At 40.2% G+C, this 27,280-nt stretch overlaps 1 protein-coding gene across 3 annotated transcripts in view; it reads right to left on the bottom strand.

Annotated features, from left to right (window-relative positions):
* PLEKHM3 (pleckstrin homology domain containing M3) overlaps nucleotides 1-27,280 on the bottom strand; it is a 207,204-nt gene that overhangs the window by 23,027 nt on the left and 156,897 nt on the right. Inside the window, exon 7 of one of the 3 annotated variants that reach the window (XM_003820814.4) lies at nucleotides 16,055-16,212. The exons of 1 other annotated variant lie outside the window; for it this stretch is intronic. In XM_003820814.4, the coding sequence (XP_003820862.1) occupies nucleotides 16,055-16,212 (158 nt within the window). Of the gene's footprint in view, nucleotides 1-16,054; nucleotides 16,213-23,220; nucleotides 23,895-27,280 lie in introns of those variants that run through there. One more of the 3 variants, XM_034954967.3, reaches the window with a different exon arrangement.

Genomic DNA, 27,280 nt, shown 5'->3' on the forward strand with positions numbered 1-27,280 from the left:
ACTACACATCAACCACCACAAGTGAGACTAGTTAAAGGTAGGTGGCAGAGTCCTTTGCCCCCCAGGTTGGTTTGTGGGTTCCCCAGATTTCAGGGCTACTGCTGTGACAACAGGGTAGGGCAGAAAGGGTACTGCTCTGGGATTCAGCAGCCTGAATCTTCCAGTAGCTCCAGGTGTGGTTTGGAGGGGGATTCCGGCCTTCAAGGAGGTGGGAGACATGGGCAGACTATTGCTAAGCTCCCCCTAGCTCTACAAAGGTTCTATGCTCTAGTATAATTTTGTACAGAGGGTTAACATGGGCTGCACCTTTCTCTCTATTTTAAGTGCTCTGAAAGCATCAGGAGCTGAAAAGATAATTATTAATGGTAGCTGTAGATAGTTGTGAAGATGTTTCCTGAGGTAGCATTGTTAAGCGGTTTAAATATTCAGAATTCTGCAGGGGCTTAGTAAAAGTGTGATAATATACATTAGATACTTAAAAAAGATTTTTTAAAAGACAAATTTAATGAGGTATTACTATCTGTACTCCTATAATTAGTTGTATGAAAGAAGTCTTAAAAATAACAAACATGTATTGACAAAACCAAGATACTATTGTACCCTTTGTAATTCTAAAGCATAGAACAGTTCATTTCAGAACATACTGCTCAGTCTGAAAAGTCAACACATTTTGTTTGGAAAGGTAAATACTCCTTCTCTTCCCTATTGTGTGTTCAGGTTACTTATTTACAGTCCCATGGGGAAGAAAAAGCACATGCTAAAAACTGACCTAAAAGATGTTTTGAAAATGAAATTACCTGAGTAGCTTAGCAAAGCTCACATTTTTTACATCATCTCTCTCCTGACATTAAAGTCTCCACTGACCCAGTAAAACACATCCGTCTCCAACATATGATAAGAATGTTAGCCATCACTCAATAAAGTCACTTAATATCTCGGTAATGCCTACTTAAATAATGAATTTCCTGAAATCACTTTAAAAGCCATTTAAAAGAAAATATGTTAATAACTACAGATTATAGTTGAAATTACAGAATAAAGCAAACTCTCTATTCATTCATGAATTATTTATGCAGCAGTTACTAAGTGTTGTCTTAGATGGAGCAGTGAGCAAAATATAAAAAGTCTATTCCCTCATGGAGCTTACATTATTTCAAAACAGTGGACTGAACTGCAATTTGGATTTGTATCTAAATCCCTTTGGGTAAACAGAATAAAAATCAGCCAACTTTACGGAAAACATCATGACAAACTATCAAACACAAATACAAAATGCTGAGCAATGGAGCAGAAGCAAAGATCTTACTCCTTTTGTCAATAAAAGCTTAAAACAGTGCCATATGCCTGGTATGAAGGTCCAGCAGAGTGGTGGCTTGTCAAAGGTCACACAAGTTAGTAGCTAGGAACGACATTGAGACTTCTTTGTTCCTAGTCCAGTGATCTTTTTGTTTTCTGTTTTTGAGATGGGGTCTTGCTCTGTCACCCAGGCTGGAGTGCAGTGGTGCAATCTCAGCTCACTGCAACTTCCGCCTCCTGGGTTTAAGCAGTTCTCTGCCTCAGCCTCTCAAGTAGCTGGGATTACAGGCGCCCGCCACCACACCCGGCTAATTTTTGTATTTTTAGTAGAGATGGGGTTTCACCATATTGGCCAGGCTGGTCTTGAACTCCTGACCTCATGATCCACCAGGCTTGGCCTCCCAAAGTGCTGGGATTACAGGCACCTGCCACCACACCCGGCTAATTTTTGTATTTTTAGTAGAGATGGGGTTTCACCATATTGGCCAGGCTGGTCTTGAACTCCTGACTTCATGATCCACCAGCCTCCCAAAGTGCTGGGATTACAGGCGTGAACCACTGCGCCTGGCCCAGTGATCCTTTTATGGACTGGCCTGCCTGTGTTTATTCGATGGATCTTAATGATTTTAGAGCCAATTAAAATTTGTTTCCTCCAGCCTGGGCAACATGGTGAAACCCCATCTCTACAAAAAAAAATACAAAAATTATCTGGGTGTGGTGGAGAGCACCTGTAGTCCCAGCTACTCGGCAGGCTGAGGTGAGAGGATCGTTTGAGCCTGGGAGGCAGAGGTTGCAGAAAGCCAAGATGGTGCCACTGCACTCCAGCCTGGATGACAGAGCCAGATCCTGTCTCAAAAAAAAAAAAAAAAAATTTTTTTTTCTTTAAAAGTACCCATTAATATAAGTTTATAGATTAAATGTGACTATTTTTCTGGTTCTGATACAATGTGATAAAAAATGCTGGATATAAAATTATATATTCAATATGATTCTAACTATTTAAAAATACATATGTGTAGAAAAATGGAGAAATAATGGAGAATATTTTCTTTAATTTTCTGTACTTCTCAAATTTTCTATAATAAATATCAATTAGTTTTATAGTTAGAAAGTTAAAATGAGTTAAACGATGAACAATTCCTCTTTAAACAGCAAAAAATTAAGCTGTCTGAAATGCTTAAAGCTAAGATGATCAACACAATATTAACCAGATACCTAACTAGAAGCTTGGTAAGAAATGTGTCTAGGTGACAGCCATCTATTCAAGTGACCAAATGGCCTCAAAACACAATGGTGGCTTCAGCAGCTAGGACTGTGTTTATAAATGCACCATATTTATCAAGTGGCTTAATGGCATAAAGGGTCAGGTCAGCCCTGAGGTTTTCACAGAAGTCTCAGTTATGTTAGCAGACATTCTGAAACATTTTGACATGTGAATACAGAAGCCACCAGGCCAAGGTGAAATGTTATTTACCAAGTTACTCTTTGACTAAAGTTTAAAATCCAGAAAAACTAGCATTGTGCTGAAGAGTTTTCATTAAAGAAAACTGTCATTGACACAATAAACACATTTAAGAGTGGGCAGTCAGAGCTGAAGAAGGGTCAAATTCCATCTGGGGAGTCATCACCCTGCCTCTGCCATGCACACGACATGTGAGCTGTCTGGGCTTCAAGTTTCCCACCCCCAAAATGTCTAAAGGGTCCCCACAGTCCCTTCTATCTCTATTAGTTTATAATTCTAAAACACAAGCGAGAGTCTGGTCCTCCACCATTGGTATTAGAGAACCACTGAGAAAGTTCCTCAAAATGTTCCTCTTCAATACCAGAGAAAGAAAAGAACGATTAGAAACAAACAGCTCCTCTGAAAAGGTACTCTACAGAGGAGCACAAGTTTCCTTTAGCTGCTTCTAGGATCCCACACCTCACTGCAATACTCACTGAGTGGCTGCTTCCAAAGAAAAGCCACAGAAAGGAAATATCATTAAAAAATGGCATATACATTGGGGGAAGCTGCTCCCTCCCTGAAGACTGGCCTAGCCAAGGCTGTTGTTCTCTATTGTTGAACAGGATGTAACAAGACTGCCAAGCGCAGCCCACAAACCTGCTAATTAGGTGCCCTGACAGTGTTTGTTTTGGAACCATTTACCAACAAAGGAATGTGTCAGGCTGATTAGGGAGAAAAGGGTATGTAATGTATGTGTATTTGAGTCCAGATGAGGGCATAATCCAGGTATTTAGTCTGTTTGTGCAAGGACTCACAAAAACGAAGGCCGAGCAAATAGGAAGCCATGGGGAAAGCCCAGCTTCTGGGCAGTGCTTCTCTCCCCTTCTCCTCTGGAGTTTTGTTCCACCTGCCTCCATCCCCACCCCTTCCCCACCAAAAAATTTTGCCTAAACACTTAACATGAAAGTCTCTTTCAAAAAGTGACAAACTACAACTGGTTCCTCAGAAAAATGAAAGAGTCTTTGTAAGGTTACTGACACATCTGGGGCTTGATGGTTTTTTTGGCAGGTAAGTAAGTGACAACTTTAGGCAAAATCATCTCCACATTCAGCCTCCATGGAGCCTTCTCCATGCACTGTGCCCAGGGGCAAATCTAAGGGCAACAGGGCAACAGAAAACACAGCTCTTGATGGACTGATTGTTCAAGCTGTGCTGAGAACAATTAGGCATCTCAGCATCATCTATGGGAAGAAGTAGTTCCACATTTTATAATAAAGCAGGTTCCTTCTTTTTAAACAAGCCTTTATATGGTTTGAGTACAATTAGGCATTTGAAGCTTCATGTGTACATGAGGCTTAAAGAAGGGAAGAAAGTGCCAAGGCAAAGAACAAAGTCCATGCCCCAACAAGTTTAGGTCCTCAGGAGCAGGGTGGTATGGATTACAGTGAAACGCAAAATGACAAAGACCAATTCAAAACGTTGAGCGTGTTGGGAGGAGTCTCCATGTTCTTCAGGACATTGCTTTCATCCATCTGGCCAGACTTCAGAAATGTCCAGCTTGTCCTGAAGAACATGGAGACTCCTCCCAACACGCTCAACGGAAAGCAATGGGGCTTGGACTAAGTTTCATGGGAGGCTGCCTTTTTTGGTAAGATTACCTGACAAAATAGATTTTAAAAATGAAAAAGTGGATAAACCCTGTTAGAAGCTCATCTGCTATGCACTTTTCCATGAGGCTGATGTTTGTTCTCAAGACTGATGTAGAAAATATTCTTTAAATGTGTGCAGACTGGCTGGGCGTGGTGGCTCATGCCTGTAATCTTGTCACTTTGGGAGGCCGAGGCGGGCGGATCACTGGAGGCCAGGAGTTCGAGACCAGCCTGGCCAACATGGCGAAACCCCATCTGTACTAAAAATACAAAAACTAGCCGGGCATGGTGGTGCACACTTGTAATCCCAGCTACTCAGGGGGCTAAAGCTGGAGAATCGCTTGAACCCGGGAGGTGGAGGTTGCAGTGAGCCGAGATCCTGCCACTGCACTCCAGCCTGGGCCACAGAGCGAGACTGTCTCAAAAAAAAAAAAAAGTGTACAGACTAGATGTAGTAGCAGAGTATGCTAACTCAAGTGGTAAGCGGGTAAGATTTTGGTGTTAATAAGTTCAATGCCCTGTGTGCCACCATTATTTCTTAGAAGAGGGGATGGAGTGGTCAACTACTTGTGCACAAAGAAAAACTGGCAAGCAATGTCCAGCCTACACCTCTGAATTCCAGTGCTTTAAAAAACAACCCTTTTTAGAAGAGTAACCACAGAGCTGCCGATGCCCTACTAACAAAGGAAGAACACCTCCTCTGATGCCTTCCCTGGTGTTAGTGAATGTTGCTGACCAGGGCAGGCTTATGCTGTCATCAGTGAAACACCTTAAATGGTATGTCAATTGCTTCAACCTTATATAGAAAGCTTTAGTGTTACCTCAGACTTGTGTTATGCTCCTCTATCTTTGGAGGTATTTTATATTCCCTTAACTAATTAGTTTATTTTAAAAATGTTGTCAGTGTTCTTATGAATGCATATATACTTAGGCAAGCTTAAACCAAACACTAAGTATTTATGTAACGCTTAGTCCATTTCGTGTTGGTAAAACAGAATACCTGAGACAGGGAAACATTTTTTTTAAAGTTTATTTGGCCCTGATTCTGGAGGCTGGGAGGTCTAGGAAACATGGCACTGGCATCTGCTCAGCTTTTGGTGATGCCTCGAGCTGCGTCACAAATGGCAGGGAAGTGGAAGGGGAAGCAAGCATGTGGAAAAGGACCAAACACAGGAGGCAACTCGCTTTCTAGCAACCCCCTATCACCAAACTAACCCAATCCCTCCAGAACTCATCCATCCCTGTCAGAAGGAGATTAATCCATTTTAACAACCTCATCACCTCTTAAAGGCACCACCTCCCTACACCTCTACGCTGGGGACCAAGCTTCAGCAAGAGTTTCTGGGGACACACCATATTCAAACCATAGCAAATGCCTACCAGATGGAGGATACCAACACCAGTTTTCAGTAGAATCTTCTCATAGAATACTCACATTTAAATACAGTGCCAAGTGGCATAAAGGTCACAAAGTCTTTAAGTACAATGTTCTTCATAGTGAAAAACCTAGGAGGATGACTTACATGTCACATGAAAAACTCACGAAAGCCAAATGGACAGGACAGAAATGATGGAACTGATTTATCACAGTTGGTTTATTTTCTAAGTCCCATGTTAAAAATGCACGCTGAGGGTTTTTAAGATGAAGTGTTTATGTACTTGTAATCTCGAAGCATTTCAAGATTCAGAAATAGCATCTCTGCAGAAATGTAGAAAGCAGGATTGTCTCCTTAGCAGCATTAGGAAAGGGATCTTAATAACGAGAGAAGATTAGGGATGTGTAAAGATGTCAGAAAGAAAGCTGCATAGGAGGCAATTTAAGGATTAAAAAAAAAATCTAAGTCCTGGGTCATTTTGTGGATTTATGTGACTTTTTTGCTTTTATATTCATTGTTTTCCCTTAAATCGTACAGCAGTGTCAGCCTAATCTTCTGATTTGTAATTCTTAAAAGTTAGAGCCCTTCCTGGCCAGGCGCGGTGGCTCACGCCTGTAATCCCAGCACTTTGGGAGGCCGAGGCGGGTGGACCACGAGGTCACAAGATTGAGACCAGCCTGACCAACACGATGAAACCCCATCTCTACTAAAAATACAAAAATTAGCTGGGCGTCGTGGCACGCACCTGTAATCCCAGCTACTCGGGAGGCTGAGGCAGGATAATTGTTTGAACCTGGGAAGCGGAGGTTGCAGTGAGCCGACATCGCGCCACTGCACTCCAGCCTGGTGACGGAGAGAGACTCCGTCTCAAAAAAAAAAAAAAAAAAAAAAAAAAGGTGTTTGAGAAGAAAGAATATCTCAGGGTAAAACTGTCAGCATTATCTTCTGAATGGAGGGGAGGTTGCTTTGGTGCAACAAACAGGGGTTTGCCTATGGAAGTCTGATTTAGGCACATCCTCAGTTTCACAGGTACCCCTTGCTGAACCTGACCCGCCAAGGGATGCATAGGAGGTGGAAGCTCTGTTGTTGTCTCCACAACAGTACTTTGGCCATTTTACAGAAGAAAGGCATATCTTTCCCCCAAACCAATCTAATCATGGCTTACTGCTCCGAGTGTAAAGACTCCCAAGGCAGCAAATAAAATGACATTTCAAAATAGCAGTTTTGGAGAAGACTTAATGACAGAGGTACATAATTTTTTCAAATTGATTTTAGGGGGTATATAGCAAAATGTTTTGAAGACTACAGGTACAGAAGTAGCAGTAAGATATAATGTAAAAAACATGGATTTTGGAGTCAGATGTATTTGGATTCAGGTTTTGGCCTTATCTCTAGGGCCAAGTTAATTGCCTTCTCTGAACCTAGGTTTCTTCATTATTAAAATGGAAGTTACACTATTTCCTCAGAGGACTGGCAGAAAAATTAGATAAGATATGTAAGTTGCTGGCACTAGTACTAATAAATGTTAGTGCCATTCCCTTTCAATCCTAGCACCTTCTCTATATCTGTCAGAGGTGGGATCCTAAAAATTAATACTAGGTGTATATTTTCAAATTACATAGTCATGAAACTTCCTCCTGCATAATGATTAATTTAATGAGGAAAAGAAAGCCTGAAGGAGTTGATGAATGTTTGCTATATAGTCATAATCAAATGAAAACGTTAAAACTGAGTATATTCTAGTACTGAAGAACATAAATCAGTGACTCAAGTTCAACACAGAGTTCCCTCATACAGAGGGAACAACAGACACTGGGTACTCAAAAGAGGGGAGGGAGGCAGGGAAAGGCTGAAAAACTTCCTTTGGGTACCCTGTTCACTATATAGGTGATGGGATCAATGAAAACCCAAACCTCAGCATCAGGCCACATATCCTTGTAATAAATCTGCATATGGGTCTCCGAATCTAAAATTTAAAAAGAAAAAAAAGAAAAAAAAAAAAACCCAAACCTAAAAAACACAGAGCTCCCTAATACTTTTAGAAACTGTGGAACTTCTTTCTCACTCAACATGCACATCACTTCTGTGGATGATGGAGCCCTTCTGGGAGCTCCAGGTCCACCCCGCTACTGTGCTCCTCCCACACTTTCATAGAACTGCCTACTGGCCTGTCTGTCCCTAATAAACTCAACTATTTGTGAGCAAGTAGCATGCTGTGTTCACTGTTGTCTCCAGAACCTAGCCCAATGCACACACATGGTATGCTCAATAGATTATTTATTAGGGTCAGGATCATGTTTGTATTAGGGTCAGGATCATGTTTATTAGGGTCAGGATCATGTTTACTTTGGGAGGCCAAGGCGGGTGGATCACCAGGAGTTCAAGACCAGCCTGACCAACATGGTGAAACCCCGTCTCTACTAAAAATACAAAATTAGCCGAGTGTGGTGGCACATGCTTGTAATCCCAGCTACTTGGGAGGCTGAGGCAGGAGAATCGCTTGAACCTGGGAGGCAGAGGTTGCAGTGACCTGAGATCACGCCATTGCACTCCAGCCTGGGCAACAAGAGTGAAACTTCGTCTCAAAAAAAAAAAAAAATCATTTATTAAAAGTACAGGGCCCCGTGTGGTGGCTCACACCTATAATCCCAGCACTTTGGGAGGCTGAGGTGGGTGGATCACCTGAGGTTAGGAGTTCCAGACCAGCCTGGCCAACATGGTGAAACTCTGTCTCTACTAAAAATACAAAAATTAGCCAGGTGTGGTGGCGGGTGCCTGTAATCCCAGCTACTCAGGAGGCTGAGGCAGGAGAATCACTTGAACCCAGGAGGTGGAGGTTGCAGTGAGCCGAGATCATGCCACTGCACTCCAGCCTTGGCGACCCAGCAAGTCGCCAAACAAACAAACAAACAAACAAGTACAAATTGTTCTCATGCTTGTTATTATTATTATTATTTTTTTTGACAAAGTCTTACTCTGTTGCCCAGGCTGGAGTGTAGTGGCACAATCTTGGTTCACTGCAGCCTCCGCCTGCTGAGTTTGAGCGATTCTCATGGCTCAGCCTTCTGAGTAGCTGGGATTACAGGTGTGTGCCACCATGCCCAGCTAATTTTTGTATTTTTATTAGAGACGGGGTTTCACCATGTTGGCCAGGTTGGTCTCGAACTTCTGACCTCAAGTGATCCAAGTGATCCTGCCTAGGCCTCCCGAAGTGCTGGGATTACAGGCATGAGCCACCACGCCCAGCCCTGAATTTTTTTTTTTAACTGAACTGTAATTATGCTATTCAAGTGATACTTGGACCTGAAAGGATATTAGGTATATTTCTGAGGACATAAAAATGCCAAATTTAGCAGAATGGTCAAGGGTATGTGGTAACAAATTCACTAAATACCTTATTTCTACAATTTTTACATACAGGTTTTATTTCAAATATATGCAAAAGTAGAGAGAATACATAACAAATCCCTGTGTACCTATCACCTAGCTGCCACAATTATTAATACATGGAAATTTCTTTCATCTGTATCATCCCCCTACCCCATCATCAGATTATCCTGAAGCAAATCCCAGACATTGTATTACTTAATCCATAAAGATTTCAGTTACACTGAGATTTTAAACTTTACTTTACTATTCAAATTTATTTTTATTTATCACATTTATTTATTTAAAACATTTTTATAGACATGTTTTGAATCAGCAACTCTGTATTTCTGACTAAAATTTTCCTTTAACAAATTTTTTATTAGTGTTTCTTTTTGCCTTTTCATAGGGTTGTATAAACCACTCTTGGTGTTTAACTGGAAACTGAACACCAAGAGAAAGCTCAACAGGTTTCTGAAAAGTGTTAACCTGGAATTCCAGGAAAGCTGGTCAATATTCCTTCTGACTCAGACATTTGTACAAGCTTAGAGAACTGCATCTGATCAAGGAAGAAGGAGGATTCTCCACAGTTTTTACTACTGAGTAAAGACCCCTATGAACTTAGAGATATGCTAATGTGGTTATTTTGGTGAGAATCCAGCATCTTAACTATAACCACAGCTACCTTAGAGGAGTGATTCTTTTTTCTGGGGTGATTCATAATCATATGGAGTCCTTGAAGATACAGATTCTGGAGTTTTAAAAGCCAAGTCTCACAAAAGATTCTGATATACAATCAGAGGGCAGCACTCTGCCCCAGTCAAGGCACAAGTCCAGGAACGGAGGGCTTTAAAAATGTATGCAAAACCCAGTGCCTAGATCTCAGTTTCTAATGTTATTCTTTAACAAAAGAAACCAAGGCTCCCTGGACACATGTCTGTTCCTAGGATTAGGGCAGGAAATAAGTAAGACGATCCTGGTGCATCTGGTAGTGCCGGAAAGTAAGGAAATGCTGAAAACCAAACCAAACCAAACCAAAAACAACTCCCCCCAGCAAAAATCCCATAATGAGTGGGGTATGTCAAGGGAACAAAGGAGCCTACTGAGAGCTTGAATGGCCAAAGCTGGGACAATCTGAACAATAAAATATAGTACTGGGCTGTAACCCAAAGTACAAATGAACTATGCACAAGTCCATACTGATATAAATAAACAACTAAAAAAAATAAGTGAGGAAGAGACAGATCTCCCATGTGGAAGGATTCTAAATAACTGTATCCATACTTGGCTCCCAAGAGGGTGGAACACAGCTCCCCACTCCTTAAGTGTGGGCTACACTTAGTGACTTCCTTCCAAAGGGAACAGCATGGAAAGAGGGGGAGGAAGAGGAATTTCATGGTGGAGCAACCTGACACAAACACTACAGTGATGTCATGTTGATCGTATGTTCCCTTGATATGATGTGATGAAAATGGCACTACCTCTATGGCCTTCCTCCCCAAACCCATAAAACCGACTCTACACATAAGAAAAACATCAGGCCTATCCAACAGAGATATTCTATAAAATACTGACCAGTACTCCTCAAAACTGTCAAGGTCATCAAAAACAAGGTCTGAGAAACTGTCACACCCAAGAGGAGCCTAGGGAGGTGTGACAACTAAATATAATATGGTATCCGGGAACAGAAGAAGGATATTAGGTGAAAACTAAGGAAATCTGAAAAAACTGTGGACTTTAGTTACTAATAATATATCAATATTGGTTCATTAATTGTAACAAATGTACTACACTAACGTAAAATATTAATAGGGGAAACTGAGTGTGTGGTATATGGGAACTCTGTACTATTTCTGTGATTTCTCTGTTAATCTAAAATTGTTCCAGTAAGGTTTATAAAAATTGTTCATCTTTGATCTTAGAGTCAACTGTTCAGTTGAACAATTTTTAAATTTTTATTAATAATAGACTATTTTTTAGAATAGTTTTAGATTAAGAGAAAAATTGGGCAGAGAGTTCCCATATTCCACCCCACCACCACCTGTTGTGTTTTCTTTATTAACAATATTTTGCAATCCTGTGATACATTTGTTACAAAATTAGTGAACCAATATTGATATATCATTATTAACTAAAGTCCGCCATTTGAGTTAAGGCTCACTCTGTGATGTATGAAACCATAGATTCTGACAAATGTATAATGTCATGTATACACCACTGAAACATCATACAGAATAGTTTCACTGTCCTACAAATCTCCTGTGCTTCACCTAGGCATCCCTTCCCAGCCACCAAATCCCTGTAACTCATCTTTTTACTGTCTGTATAGTTTTGCCTTTTCCGAAATGTCATATAGTTGGAATCGTATAGTACGTAGCCTTCTCAGAATGGCTTTGCTCACTTGTGATACACGTTTAGGTTTCCTCCATGTCTCTTTGTGGCCTGACAGCTCACTTCTTTTGTGGCTGAATAATATTCCGTTGTATGGATATGCCACAGTTTATGCCTTCAGGTACTGAAGGACATCTTGGCTGCTTCCAGTTTTTAGTGATTATGAATAAAGCTGCCATAAACATCCATATGCATGCTTTTGTGTGGATATAAGTTATCAACTTGTGTTATTTCAAGGTATTTTGTTTAATGTCCAAATATTTTGGGATTTTCCAGGTATCTTTGTTATTGATTTCTAGTTTAATTTCATTATGGTTTGAGAATCATACTTTGCATGATTTCTACTCTTTTAAATTTGTTCAGATTTTTTTTAATGGCCCAGAATGTGGTCTCTTTTGGTAACTGTTCCATGCGACCTTGAGAAGAATGTATATTTTGTTGTTGTTTAATGAAGTATTCTAGAGATGTCAATTAGATCCAGTTAATTGACAGTGCTGTTGAGTTTAACTATATGCTTAGGGATTTTCTGTCTGTTGGACCTGTCAGTTATGGACAGAGAAGTGTTGAAGGCTCTAACTGTAACAGTAAACTTATCTCTCTCTTCTTTCAGTTCCATCAGTTTTTGTCTTACATATTTTGACTCTATTCATACATTAAGGATTGTTACATCTTTTTGGAGAACTGACCCACCCTTATCCTTGCAGATTCTTTCTCTACAATCTTCATTCTAAAAATGAATCTGGACACTCTTTGTTATCTGATACAGTGGAGTTTGGCAATTTTTTTTTTTTTGCAACTCTAGTATCTCATTATGAATATCTCACTCTGGATATCTCATTCTGGAGATAAAGGTAGTGAGTGAAAGTTTGGTATTAATCCTTTCAATATTCCATAGCATTCACTGGTGAAGCCATCTGGCCTCTCTGTGGGAAGATTTCAAAATTACTAATTCAATTTCTTTACTTGTTTTAGGTCTATTCATATTTCTACTTCTTGTTGAGTCAGTTTTGGTAATTTGTCTTTCTAGTCATTTGTCCATTTCATCTAAATTTGTCTAATTTGTTGGTATAACGTTGTTTATAATACTCTTTTATAATTCTTTTAATTTCTGTACCTCTTTTCATTCCTGATTTTGGCAATTTGTATCTTCTCTTTTAATTTCTTGATCAGGGTAGCTAAAAGGTTGTTAACTTTGTTGATCTCTCAAAGACTCAACTTGTGATTTTTCTGTTTACTATTTCATTGATATCCGCTCTAATCTTTATTCTTTCCTTCCTTCTGCTTGCTTTGGATTTAGTTTGCTCTTTTTTTTATCTAGTTTCTTAAGGTGAAATTTTAGGATATTGATTTGAGAGCTTTCTTCTTTTCTGATACAGGTATTTATAGTCATAAATTTCATTCTAAGTGCTACTTTAGCTGTTTTTTTATATATTTTATATTTCATTTTCATTCAAAATATTTTAAAATTGCCCTTGTGCGTCCTTCTTTGACCCATGAGTTGCTTAGAAATATATTGTCTAATTTCCAAATATTTTGGGGTTTCATATAGATGTGTGTGTGTGTGTGTGTGTGTGTGTGTGTGTATATATATATATATATATTTTTTTTTTTTTTTTTTTTTTTTTGAGATGAAGTCTCACTCTGTTGCCCAGGCTGGAGTGCAGTGGTGTGATCTTGGCTCACTGCAATCTCTGCCTCCTGGGTTTAAGTGATTCTCCTGCTTCAGCCTTCCAAGTAGCTGGGATTACAGGTGCATGCCACCACACCTAACTAATCATATTTTTTTCTACTGTGAATCTTTAATTCCATGTGCCAGAGAACACGCTTGGTATAGTCTCAAAATTAATTGAGACTTGTTTTGTGGCCCAGCATATGATTTATTCAGTTAGAAGCATTTAGAAATTCTTTACTAAACATGATTTTTTTTTTTTGAGACAGTTTTGCTGTTGCCCAGCCTGGAGTGCAGTGAGTGGCATGATCTCTGCTCACTGCGACCTCGGCTTCCGGGTTCAAGCGATTCCTGTGCCTCAGCCTCCTGAGTAGCTGGGATTACAGGAATCTGCCACCACGTCCAGCTAATTTTTATATATTTAGTAGAGACGAGGTTTTGCCATGTTGGTCAGGCTGGTCTCAAACTCTTGTCCTCAAGTGATCCACCCACCTGCGCCTCCCAAAGCACTGGGATTATAGATGTGAGCCACCGTGCCCAGCCATTAAACTATTTTATTGCAATATAATTCACGTACCATAAAACTCACCCCTTTAAAGTATATACAATTCACTAATTTTTAGTGTAGTCATAAGACCATGCAACCATTACCACAATCTAATTACAGAACATTTTCATCACCCCAAAAAGAAACCTATACCCATGAGTAGTAACTCCTTTTCCTCCTTCCCCCAAGCCCTAGACAACCGCTAATCTATTCTCTTTATGGATTTGCCTATTTTGGACATTTTATATAAATAGAATCATGTAATATGTGGTTTGTGTCTGGCTTCTTTCCGTTAGCATGTTTTCAATGTTAATACATGTTGCAGCATTTATCAGTACGTTTTTTCTTTTTCTTTTTTTTTTTTTTTTGAGATGGAGTTTCACTTTTGTTGCCCAGGCTGGAGTGCAATGGTGCAATCTCTGGCTCACCGCAACCTCCGCCTCCCTGGTTCAAGCAATTCTCCTGTCTCAGCCTCCCGAGCAGCTGTGATTACAGGCATGTACCACTATACCCGGCTAATTTTGTATTTTTAGTAGAGACGGGGTTTCTCCATGTTGGTCAGGGTGGTCTCGAACTCCCAACCTCAGGTGACCTGCCTGCCTTGGCCTCCCAAAGTGCTGGGATTACAGGCGTGAGCCACCACGCCTGGCTACTTTTTTTCTTTTTATAGCTGAATAATTTTCCATTTATCTGGATATACTACATTTTGTTTATCCATTCATCAGTTGATAGACAATTAAGTTGTTTCTACTTTTTAGCTATTACCAATGCTGCTGCTATGAACATTTGTGTACAAGTTTTATGTGGTGTGCATTTTGTTTTTTTTTTAGACAGAGTCTTGCTGTGTTGCCCAGGCTGGAGTGCAGTGGCGTAATCTCAGCTTACTATAGCCTCCACCGCCTGGGTTCAAGTGATTCTCCTGCCTCAACCTCCTGAGTAGCTGGGGTTACAGGTGCCTGCTACCATGCCCGACTAATTTTTGTATCTTTAGTAGAGATGGGGTTTCACCATGTTGGCCAGGCTGGTCTTGAACCCCTGACCTCAGTGATCCACCTGCCTCGGACTCCCAAAGTGCTGGGATTACAGGCGTGAGCCACCGCACCCGGCCTGGTGTACATTTTTTAGAGGTAACTAATCTCTAGGCTATGGGCTAAGTTACTGTTCAGCAGTGTCTTCTAATTTTACTCCCAGTGGTTTGTCCAGTTTGGGCCTTCCTCTGAGACTGCAATTTCCCACTGCCTCTCACTTGGCCATAAAAAGGCTGTGAGGAGTTTCCTCCCTTTAAGAGGTAGCTAATCTCTGGGCTATATAAGCTCTATAAGCTAAGTACCTGCTCAGGAAACTGGAGGCTGAACTCTGCCTCTGCCTCTGTGTGTGTGTGTGTGTGTGTGTGTGTGTGTGTGTGTGTGTGTGTGTGTATCTGCATGTCTATGTGTTTATGTGTCTGTTTTTCTGTGTGTGGGCCAACCCAAATTCCCACATGTTTACAAATAGTCTTTAGGTTTTAGGAGAGGCTAAAAGGGCTGAGTCAACTCTCAATATCTTAGCTCTACCCTACGTGCTTCAACTCTCCCTGGCTGTATGCCTTACCTTCTGTTCTGAACCACAGTATAAGTGAGCCCTGCAGGGTGGGAAATGAGCCATGACATTCATGCCCAAAGAGGCCAGTGCACACACATACCGTGTAGATTTCTATTACGCTTTTGGGATGAAAGGAAAAGTAATATGTATCATTTTGTGAATCATCCATCAATCCATGGATGTGATGATGCCCAAATATTACTTTGGTTAGAAAAATCATCCCACATAAACTCCCATTTTTCTCTCCTTTGGATCCTAAAACTTTCATCGCTCCACTGCAGTGCATGCATCTGCGGAGAAAAGCACATGGCCAGGCAGCAGCTGCTCACCAGTGTCCTCTAGTTTTACCCCTGGCGGTCGGTCCAGTTTGGGCCTTCCTCTGAGACTGCAGTTTCCCATTGCCTATCATTTGGCTCTGAAAAAATTATTAAGATGCTTCCTCCCCAGTCTTCATTCTAAAATTGAACCTGAACACTCTCTGTTACCTAATAAGGCAGAGTTAGGCAATGTTTCTTTGCAGCTCTGTTATCTCATTCTGGATAAAGGTAGCGAGGTAAGGGGTGGAAATAAATACAGGAAACCAAAGGGGGAAACATGTTCTCCAAGGACAAGGAAAACCTGATCCAGGGTAAGAGACAGAGATACACTACTTGACTAAAAGTTGGCCTGATTTGGCCAAAGAAAATGGCATATTACACATTTGGGTGTTCTTTTATGAAATAAGATATTCTGTACCTGCTTGTTGAAATATCCTCAAAAGGGTAGAGGATCTCTCCATTGTTACAGATTTCACAGATGAACCCCTTCTGGCTACAAAGACTGCAGCTGTACACGTGTGAGGTGGCAAATTTAATGACCTTGCCCAAGAATGGAGCCAGCTTTCCCTCTATTACCTGCAGAAAGAGAAATGGGACAGGGAAGCACATTTATTGAGAACAGAAGTCTTGTACACACAGGAAAGGAAAGGAATTCCTTTCCTTTACACAACAGGAAAACCTCTAATTATAATTTCTCAGCAACTCTGAGGAAGAAAAGACATAGTAGTTTTGCTCCAAAAGAACTTTCTGGTTTAAACCACTGGAGGTTGTAAATTAAGATGCTGAAACTTCTTTTGTATTCCTCTTGCTTTGTAGTATAGTGTAGAAGATTGAGGCCCAACAAATGGGGAACCCTGCTTGGATAGACCAACTTCACAGTTAGGGTGTGGTATAAGAGGAGTGTGGTAGGTTTCCCAGAGTAAACTGAAAACATACAGAGTAAATCTGAATGCATTAAGTTTATGTTGTAAATGCAATAATACCTTTTCTCTGATGAATTAATGGGATAGTTTTTTCACCATCTTCCCCAAGAACATATAGTAAATGGGGAAAAATAGGTTTCTTTTGCTGCTGGTAAGTATAGTAAAAAAAAGCTTGCAATTTGGCAGCCTGATGGCCATTTTCAGCCTGTAGGTTTTTTTCTTTTAACTCGTGATTTTTAAAATGAAGTAATTTAAAAATTGGGAAATTTCACATAAAAACCCAGATTTTTGGAAAAATCAGATGATCTAGCACAACTATGCTTGGATTCAACGTGATGATGATCCTGGCCACGCGAGGGGGCTGCCTGTTTCCACTGAGATATCTGCTCTCTGCCTGACAGCTGTTCCCATCAGGCCCCACAGTCTTGCATCTGCCTGCCTTCCACAGTGGCCTCACCTGTTGGCTTGCATACATCCCTGAGTTTGGAACTCATGTTCTGTTGATCATTTCTCACTTAACTAATACCCATGGGCTTCAAAGACTTCAGCATTTCACACGCCAGCTAGATAAAATCTGCCTTTGCTTCTCTCTAATTAATGCAGACACAAATACATGCTGGTTTTGACATAAGAAAACAATTGAAGATTACATTTAATTTGGAAATAGCTAGAAATAGCTGAAAATAGTTTCTTTCAAATGAATATAGTTACATTTATAATTTTACATAAAAATAATATCTGAGGGAGGCTGGGTGCTATGGCTCACGCCTGCAATCCCAGCACTTTGGGAGGCTGAGGCAGACAGATTGCCTGAGGTTAGAAGTTCGAGACTAGCCTGGCCAACATAGCAAAACCCTGTCTCTACTAAAAATACAAAAAATTAGCCGGGCGTGGTGGCAGGTGCCTGTAATTCCAGCTACTCAGGAGGCTGAGGCAGGAGAATCACTTGAACCTGGGAGGCGGAGGTTGCAGTGAGCCAAGGTCACACCATTGCACTCCAGCCTGGGCAACAAGAGTGAAACTCCCGTCTCAAAAAAGAAAAGAAAAAGAAAAAAATAGTATCTGAGGGAAATGTAGTATAAATCATACCTAAAGAGAAATTACAATGTCCAGGTGAGTAGGTAGTAGTGACTGGTAATACAAAAACAAGACTACAAAAAATGTAATCATGCCTTTTGTAAAAAATGAAGCTATATATAATACCAGAGATAAAAACCGAAGTGGTTTTTAAACATCATGGAATGATCCATGTTTTAGAAATAAATATAATGGTGATTCCATTCAATTGCCAGACAGGGTACCCTCCCATGTGTGGAAATGTCTGCTCCAAGCCAAGGCTAGGCTTTGGGTCCCACAAAGATGATTTCTCTGGAAGACTGTGGTGAGGTTGCACCAGGAGGTGCCTTTGCCTCTTGCCTCCCACCCCAGTCATTTGCAAGGGAAAGGAGCTGGAGGTACGGGGAGAAAGATCTCCTTCAATTGAAAGTCCCTCCCCTTCAACACTAGAGAACTGAGCCATGCATTTCTTCGAGGTCCAAGGCCATGCTTGGTGCATAGGCAAGACTTGCTTCGGCCCCAGGTGTGGTGACTTAGACTTAAGAAACCAATTATGAGTGGAAAATGAACCTCTAGTTCAACTGTGCCAAATGAAGCAGCCCCCCAGTGCCTACCCTGCCTTGCCCCTCCCCATCATGAACCATGAAAACCCCTCTGATGGCCTCACGGCAGTGCCTGCAGGCCGAGGCCCTTCTGGGGGTTTCCATCTTTCTTCCACCAGACTCCAAGCCCACTCTCCTCCAAGACAGTGTTGTCTTTTCTCACCCAGAGTATTAACACTACTAAGTCTTTCACCTTAATTTATGACTCAGGATTTATTCACGTCCTGCCCACTCTAGGCTCACAGAAATAAAATCAAGTGCTAGACACACTGGCTGCCACTAAGGCACTAGCTTCGGAAGCTGGTGGTGGCAGCGGGGGTTGCCACCTGGTGTGCTGGGCCCTGGCAGTGCCTCTGCTGATTGAGCCCTTTCTCAGTTAATGGGTGTCGAGTTGGGTCATCTGTCCACCGACCCGGTCTTTATGTAAGCAGCCGTGGGCTGTGGGCAGATAGGACCTCAGAGATGCAGCATGAGGCTCTTAAAAAAAACCTGGCCATTCACTGCCTCTAATTCCCTACTGCTTTGGCATATTGGGCAATGTATTACCTCCTTAAAATAATAAAAGAATAACTTTTCTATGAAAAAGAGATAAATAAATATAATGGTGGTTAACTCTAGGGAGGGCAATAAGTCAGAAAAGCAAAAAAAAAAATATATATATATTAGAAAAGCAAAAACACAACTATATACAAAGTTTATATATATATATATATATATATATATATATATGCTCTCCAAACTCATTTTCTATTTCTTAATATGTATCTCCTGGTGCAAGCAAATTGTCACTTTGTATATAGCTGTGTTTTTGCATTTGAAAAAACAATGTATAATAATTTTGCATTAAACTGAAGAAGGCTTTGTAAGAGTAGAATTTATTTTCTTAGTAAAGGGGGTAGAAATTATCCTGGCTGTTTTGAGTCAAGCATACATTTCCCACCATTCTTCAACTTACTTTTCTCTCCATTACCTTTAGGAAGCCATAGATAGACCTTCTTTTATTTATGTTCTCTGAGGAACCATTAACTCCAATAAACCCCAGTAAGGCATGCTCCTAATACCAACACATGAGATATACTTTCTAAGAAACAGCCACTACCAAATCATATATGCAACCACCAGTAAACACTTTTTAATGCGTGATGGGGTTATTTCTAAATTGTGATGGTAGCACTTCAGTTGAGTTTGGTTTTCTCATTTTACTCTTCTCTAAACAACCAAACTTAATGAGGCATTTAAAGAGAGGCACTAACAAACTATAGTCCATTTAGGGGGAAACAACCAGGATAGAGAACAGTCTGGAAACCAGGTGAGTAAAGGTTGATGAAACTGGGAAGAGAAGACCTTGAGGAAGACATGAGAGTTATTATCTAGGCTCTAAAGGAGAAGTTTGAGCATCTTGTGCATAAAGTTTTTTCTCTATTTAGATTTCCTTGGAGAAAGGGTGTGAACATTTTGAAGGCTCTTGAAATATTTCACCAAATTTACACTGTTAGCAATGTATATTTATTCTTAAATAGGGACCTTAATAAGCTCTGGGGATTGGTATCTGTATAATATTCAGTCTTCCTTGAAAACAATGTGATACATATCTCCATTTTATTAAATCTTCACTTATTATTGCTTAATACAAATTTATTTCCTTGCACAAGCTACTCACATTTATTATTTAGTTTAAGGTTAAACTTCTGTATATTTTTCTTATTAGCGATTGCTGGTATATTAGAATATATTGACATTTGTGTGCATTTACTATATGACAATAATTACTGAATTTCCATTGATGCTAATTACTTTTAGGTGATTCTTTTGGTTTTTCTAGTATTATATCTCTTGTTTATGTTTCATTTCTTGTTGCATCACCCAGGGCTCCTAAAACAGTATTAATAATGGTACTAGTGGTTATTTTTATTATTTCAGTAAGAATCAAACTGGAACTTATGGAGTTTATAGTGAATGACTCATTTTCTCCATTAAATACGTATATCCCGTCATTCACCACATTTCATTTATTCCCCCTCTTTTAAAATAACTGCTATACTGAGATATAATTCACATACCATGTGATTCACCTATCTAAAGTCTACAATTCAATGGTTGTTAGTTTATTCACAGAGTTGTGAAACATCACCACAATCGATTTTAGGGCATTCCACTAACCCTCTGAAAAAACTCTATATCCATTAGTAGTCACTTCTGTTTTCCCTCTACCATGCCCCTGCAAGCCCAAGGAACCAATAATTTACTTTCTGTCCAGATGCAGTGGCTCATGCCTGTAATCCCAGCACTTTGGGAGGTTGAAGCGGGCAGATCACCTGAGGTCAGGAGTTCACGACCAGCCTGGCCAACATGGTGAAACCCCATCTCTACTAAAAATACAAAAAAATTATCCGGGCATGGTGGTGTATGCCTGTAATCCCAGCTACTCGGGAAGCTAAGGAAGGAGAATTGCTTGAACCCAGGAGGCAGAGGTTGCAGTGAGCTGAGATGGTGCCACTGCACTCCAGCCTGGGCAACAAGAACAAAAACTCCGACTCAAAAAAAAAAATATATATATATATACATATATACTTTCTGTCTTTATAGATTTGCCTATTCTGGAGCTTTCATGTAAATATGATCATATAATATGTAGTCTTTTATGACTGCTTCTTTCACTTAGCATAAAGTGTTCAAGGTTCATGCTGATTTTCTTTTAAATGCCTTCACTGTAAGTCTCTTTTTTCCACCCTACCCTAGACTTTTATCTCTCCTCTCTAGATTAATAAACTAATCTCCTAGTTTTATTTCTAGATGTCAGTCTTTTTTCTTAGATCCATCATGCATACATATTAGTCAGTTTTAGACATCACTTTCATCACATACCATCTCTTCCCTCAAACCTTTGGTGAATTCTTCATTTTTGAGATGGAGTCTTGCTCTGTCACCCAGGCTGGAGTGCAGTGGTGTGATCTAGGCTCACTGCAACCTCTGCCTCCCAGCTTCAAGCGATTCTCCTGCCTCAGCCTCCCAAGTGGCTGGGATTACAGGCATGAGCCACCATGCCCAGCTAATTTTTTGTATTTTTAGTAGAGGTGGGGTTTCACCATGTTGGCCAGGCTGGTCTCAAACTCCTGAGCTTGTGTGATCTGCCTGCCTCGGCCTCCCAAAGTGCTGAGATGATAGGTGTGAGCCACTGGGCCTGGCGAATTCTTAAGTGTATCATTAATCAAAACTCTTCACTCTTTCATTTCATAAAATTATATTGAGTTACTATGTCCCAGACACTCAATGTAGAGTGAACTGGACAAAACTGGAGCTTATATTTTGCCTGGTATGCAAGTGGATTCCATATTAGCCATCCAAACTCATTTCGTATTTCTTAACATGTACCTCCTGTTGTGAGCAAATTTTCCCCTATGTAGAACATGCTTGCTCTTGCTCCTGTGCCTTCATCCATGTCATTCCTCTATCTGGAGTTTCACTTTTCTTAACCCTTACTTAAATTTCATGTAGGCTTCACGGCTCAGATCTACCCTGTCTTGATCTAGAAAGCCATCTTTGGCTACTTCAGACACCATAAATCTCTTGTGTTTCTCCCTAGAAATTAACTTTTACATCATATAATACAGAACTTGATGCTGTTTTGTACTCTTTGCTTTTAACATACGATTGTTTTGCTTATCCAATTGTAGACTGAACATTTAAAAATGATGATATTTGACAATTTTTACCCATACAAATGGCAATTTTATATGGAGAAATCTAAGAGAATATAAATTGCTTGAGGGCAAAGACAGTCTCATACTTGTTTGAAATATCCCGTCTTCCAGGCACCCAAGTTCTTGTTGACTAACCAAGGACACTTTTCTGTCTTTACCCCTGGCTGTCAGCAGTCATATCTTAGGTTGTCTTGTGTCGCAAACATTTTCAATCGTTCTGCTGTGTGATTCAAGGAGGAGGATAAAGAGTGCATGGCCTCTGTGGCAGCTCAGCTATTCAGGGATCCTTTTGCTTCTTTATACTTGATTTACTTGATTAATTGCTCTTCCCATTTGTCAGCTTACGTTCATGGCCATGTTCCAAATGGCTGAAGCTGCTGGAATTTTTTTATCCAAAAAAGTGAGGTAATAGTATGAAGTTTATTTTAGAATTTACAAACATTCCTTTAATATTGTAGAAGGAAAACCTTACATTTATAATTTTCCAGGGGTAAAGATATATTCAGAAGGGTTAATCTTGTCTTTGAATACAACTATTAGAAACACTAGGAACAGAATCCGGCCATCCTAGCATCTGGTCCAGAGGTTTCATCACTATGAAGAAGTGGGCTCCAGGTGTGATTTCTCCTAGGGTTCTTTTTGAAAAAGCATACATACATAGACACACACACACACAAAATTATATAAATCATTTTATATATAATACATACATAAATGCATACATACACACATAGACATATACATTTATGTTTATAAATATATTATTTATTTATTTATTTTGGATAAGTGCTCAAAAATAAATCAATTGTCTTTCCTCCCACCATCCCAAGAGCCTTAACTTTCACTCCCACTTCCTAGCCATCTTGGTAGGGGCTTAAGGGGCCATATTATACAAATACTAGGAAGGCAGAGTGGCCTCAAATATTAGACCAAAGCCAGAGGAGCATACTACCTTCAGGTTCCAACCAAGAATGAAGAATAGAAAAGAGCTGCCAGAATGCCACTGGGCCATTGGATCTGAAAATGACTATGGGTGAGACAAAGTCAAATGAGGCATCCTGGCCAACAAGTACACAACAGTGAGAAAAGTCAGACATTTGAACTCTGCTATGTCAACCCTAAACTGCTGTGGCTTGCTAGAGTGACCACAGTCCTCAACAGGGCTCAGCGTGGGGAAAAGTCCTAGAAACAGTGTGCTCTGGCTAGAGTTGATGCAGGGGAATCTACTATCACTGAGATCAAGCCAGGACCAACTAGGACAAAATAAACTTCAAAATGACTTCCTTAACTGGTCAAAGCTTATTTATTTTTTTTTTTTAAATCTAAACATGGTAGAGTTTTTGCTTCTCAGAAACTGGGGTATTTTCCAATGGATAGTGGTGGACTCATTAGGGAGTCTCCCAGAGGGGCTGGCCTTCGGGAGCTTTCCATACGCCATCATAACTCAGTTGTCTCTGGGTATTGGGAAGTAGTGGGGTAGAGTGGAAAAAGCAAGGCTGATCTGAGGACAAATTCTAGCTCATCTACTTTCCAGCTGTGAGACTTTGGCAAGCTACTTAACCTCTTTGAGTCTCAGTTTCCTTAACTGAAAAATTAGGACAGTATCCACTTTGCAGGGTTGAGAGAAGGATCAGATTTAATACATTGAAAGCATCGAATATAGTGTCTGACTTACAGCAAGGGATCAATAAATAATAGCTAATTAGCTTATCCCAATCTAAATAGAGATCTTCTATGATTTAGACTCATTCCTCCTTTTAAACACTTGAGATTTACATCAAGGGGAAGGAAAAAAGCTATGAAGGCCACATGTCATTTTTTTTTTTTAAAGGAAGACATCAAGTTGTTCATCTGTTTGGATGGGATCAGTAGAAATTAATGTAAAGCAGTCACATCCATTTCTTCTGATATTATCTGTTTGGATGGGATCAGTAGAAATCAATGTAAAGCAGTCACATCCATTTCTTCTGGTATTGCTGTAAATAAGAAAACAGGGCTTGTACAAGCATACATAATTTTGCCAAGGCCAAAATGCTAGGGGGAAGACATTTAACATGCCTCAAAATTAATTTGAATCACTTATGTAAGATAACATCTTAGCAACACCTGGAAATTGTGTCTTACTCCTTTCCTACTTGTACTTAAATTAGTCATAGGCTAATATAACTTTATAACAACCCCTCAAAAAGTCAAAAGGACACTTCATCTTTAGCATTAGAAGGCTGGTAGTTTTTAGTTAAACCAGGTGGTCATTTGGTATATGACTAGTGATAGTGAAACAGACCTGAGATGAGGTTTAGTTATCTCTATTTATTCCCTCAAAGGGCATGTCTACGTGAACAAAATCATGACAGTGTAATTAGAAGGAAACGTGTAGCTCTTCCCCCATTTCCTTGCTTCCCTGCACTCAACCTCCTTTCCCTTTCTCCATATACCAAATTGCCCTATCTCCTTGAGAAAAGGCAGATGTCCAAAATAGGGTGAAAGTTTGTTTCTGTTTTCCATTAAACTTAATGTCTTGTACTAAGGAAGGTACTAGTCTGATTTATTTACTTGGGGAGTGTGTATATATGACTATTTCAGAGGTGTTATACTAACTGGGTATTCAAAGAATACACATTTTCATTCGTAACAAAATTAGGTCACCTTATTGCCCTGTAACACAAGGACAAAATGCAGCATCAAGCTTATATCGTCTTCCAGATTTTGCTATTTTTCACCTTTGCAGTCTGTCTATAAATTCTTTTCACCATCATTTTAGGTACTTCTAGAACTCAAGGAACTGCCAAATATCACTTTCCACCATCCAGTCCCTGACAAATATGTCAAATATGCTTACCCTTCTTGTGTGAAAGAAGCCCATGAAATCTGCCTGGTTGAACTTCCAGCTCAGGGATACACACATTTTGCCTCCCTCTTCTATTCTGGTCAAGATGGTCAGCATTGGAATTTGAGGCCTATGGCTTTCTTGCAGACTAAGACAACAGACTTTATTTGATTTACTTTCTTGCAGACCAATCAAAAATTACAATTAAGTTAAAAAATAACCTAGTGCTGCCTTCCCCAAACCACAGTTTCAGAAACAGCTGCTTATTACTCATGTGTGGCACCAGGAAATTGCAGTGTCATGTTCAAGGTCTGCAGCCAATAGAGATCTGTGGGATTGGGAAAGGGGCACAAATGATTCTTTTATGTTGGTTACCTTCACTCCCTCAGCACCACCACAAAATTCAAAATTTATGGGGGGCGGGGAAGACAGAGAACTAGTAACCTGGGCAAGAAAAAAGAGAGGAAAAAGCTCTTTCTCATCAAATTTCCTTATGCATTGGCTAATTCCTTCCCTCTGATTTGTCAATTTACCTTCCATTTCAAAACAAGCTTCCTTAGCCATTGTGTAACATCTAGATTTGGAGCGACTGTCGGGAATGCTTTGGTGAAGAGGGCTGCTGCACTTGACAAACAACTCCGTCTCTGAAAGTCTAACCAAAAGACCCAATTCACAGTGAACGGTCACCTGCCACTCACTAGGAACAGGCTGGCTTGACGAAATGGAAGAATCAACATTGTCACACATTGTGAAATAATTTCCCATATAGTTTAGTTGCATTTGCCTGGCCAGACAACCATGAAAGGTTGCATTTTGTTTCTAGGGTCATTTCTCAGTTCATTTAATAGGTGGGTAGAGTGAAGTCTAGTGGCCTTGGCCAGGTGAGTTCATGGGAAGTTAGGAAAAAACAGCCTGTGGATTCTGCTCAAGCTTGAAAATCCTAACACACCTCACGAGACTATTCTGAATCCTCAATTTTAAATTTTACTTCTCTTACTCATTAATCCTTAAAAATAGAAAATAAAAAGTAAGCTGGATGTGGGGGCTGATGCCTGTAATCCCAGCACTTTCGGAGGCCAAGGTGGGAGGATCACTTGAGCCTAGGAGTTCCAGACCAGCCTGGCAATGAAGTGAGATCCCTATCTCTGTAAAAAATTAAAAAATTAGCCGATTGCAGTGGTATGCACCTGTAGTCCAAGCTACTTAGGAGGCTGAGGTGGGAGGATCCCTTGAGCCCAGGAATTTGAGGCTGCAGTGAACTACGAGCTATGATTGGGCCACTGTGCTCTAGCCTGGGTGACAGGGCGAGACCCCGTCTCAAAATAAATAAATATCACCAAAGTATATGGGATATTCCTATTTCAAAAAGTTGTTCAAAACTCCATTTTCCCATAATTAACCTTTGAGCTCCTTATCATGGCTCAATGCTGGGATGTTTGTACATAAACATAGAAGTGTCTCTTTTCTAATTAGCTGCTCCTCACCCTCCCCAATCCATTATGGGACTACTCTAACAAGACTTAAATTTTGGCTAATCAAGCACTTTACTGAGGGTGGATTGTGATGCCACCAATTAGCTCTTATCTGATCCTCTCCCAAAGGTGATAATTTCTGCTTAGAGCTGGGTAACTATGTGATAGTTTAATCTGGTTTAATGCAATTGGGTAGATTTATGAGTGGCCACCATCACTCCTATCAAATTACATTTTGCTCTCTGCTGGAAACTAGGTCTTAGGGAATAAAAGATTTTAAAAATTGCAATTTCATTTTTCTCAGTGGCTAGAATGGCAAAGATGAAACCGAGAAGGCACATTTCTTATCCAGAAAAATATATGGGATGGGGTCTACTTCAGACAGCTTTTCTGCACTAAGTGCCTCAAGGGGTGTGGTTTAGTTAAACCACAACTCCATGGAACTTAATGAAGCATTTGCAAAGAGTAAGTACAAGAATGTGGTCCAAATATTCTGAGCTCAAAACAGGTTATATGATCTGATATAGGTACATGTGTTTTATTTATGAGGAAAATAAACTACAGTATTTTAAATTGAGACAATTCCAGAAAATTCTCATAGATGGTCAGCAGAATTTTGCTTCTCTGTTGAGTTAGTTACATGTTTGAAATAAATCTGATTTAGGTCTCTACTATTCCTTTTAGCCCGAGTTCTGACATTACTGACCCATTGAGCAGTAAATGAGGAAAAGTTCTAAGCAGACTTTTTAACTCACCTTCGTTACTTAATATATGAGAAAACTGAGCCCAGAGAGGTGATGAGCTCTACCTAAGATCACCCAGCTGATTAGTGACAGCTTCTGACTCACTTTCTTAAGCACCCCTCGCTACTCCAAGGAAGGGGCCTTTCTGAGGGCATCTGAGGTCAGAGTGTAGCCCCAGGGTTTGGTTCAGCTCAGGAATTCTGAGGTCACTGGATGCCTACTGACCCACCTTGTAGAAATGTAAGATTTCTAAAACTGAGTCCCTGCACAGAAGCAGGATTGTGCAGACTAAATTAGCCCAGGTTTAGATCCACAGTTTT

Source organism: Pan paniscus, chromosome 13, assembly GCF_029289425.2.
Source record: "Pan paniscus chromosome 13, NHGRI_mPanPan1-v2.0_pri, whole genome shotgun sequence".
Classification (NCBI taxonomy): domain Eukaryota; kingdom Metazoa; phylum Chordata; class Mammalia; order Primates; family Hominidae; genus Pan; species Pan paniscus.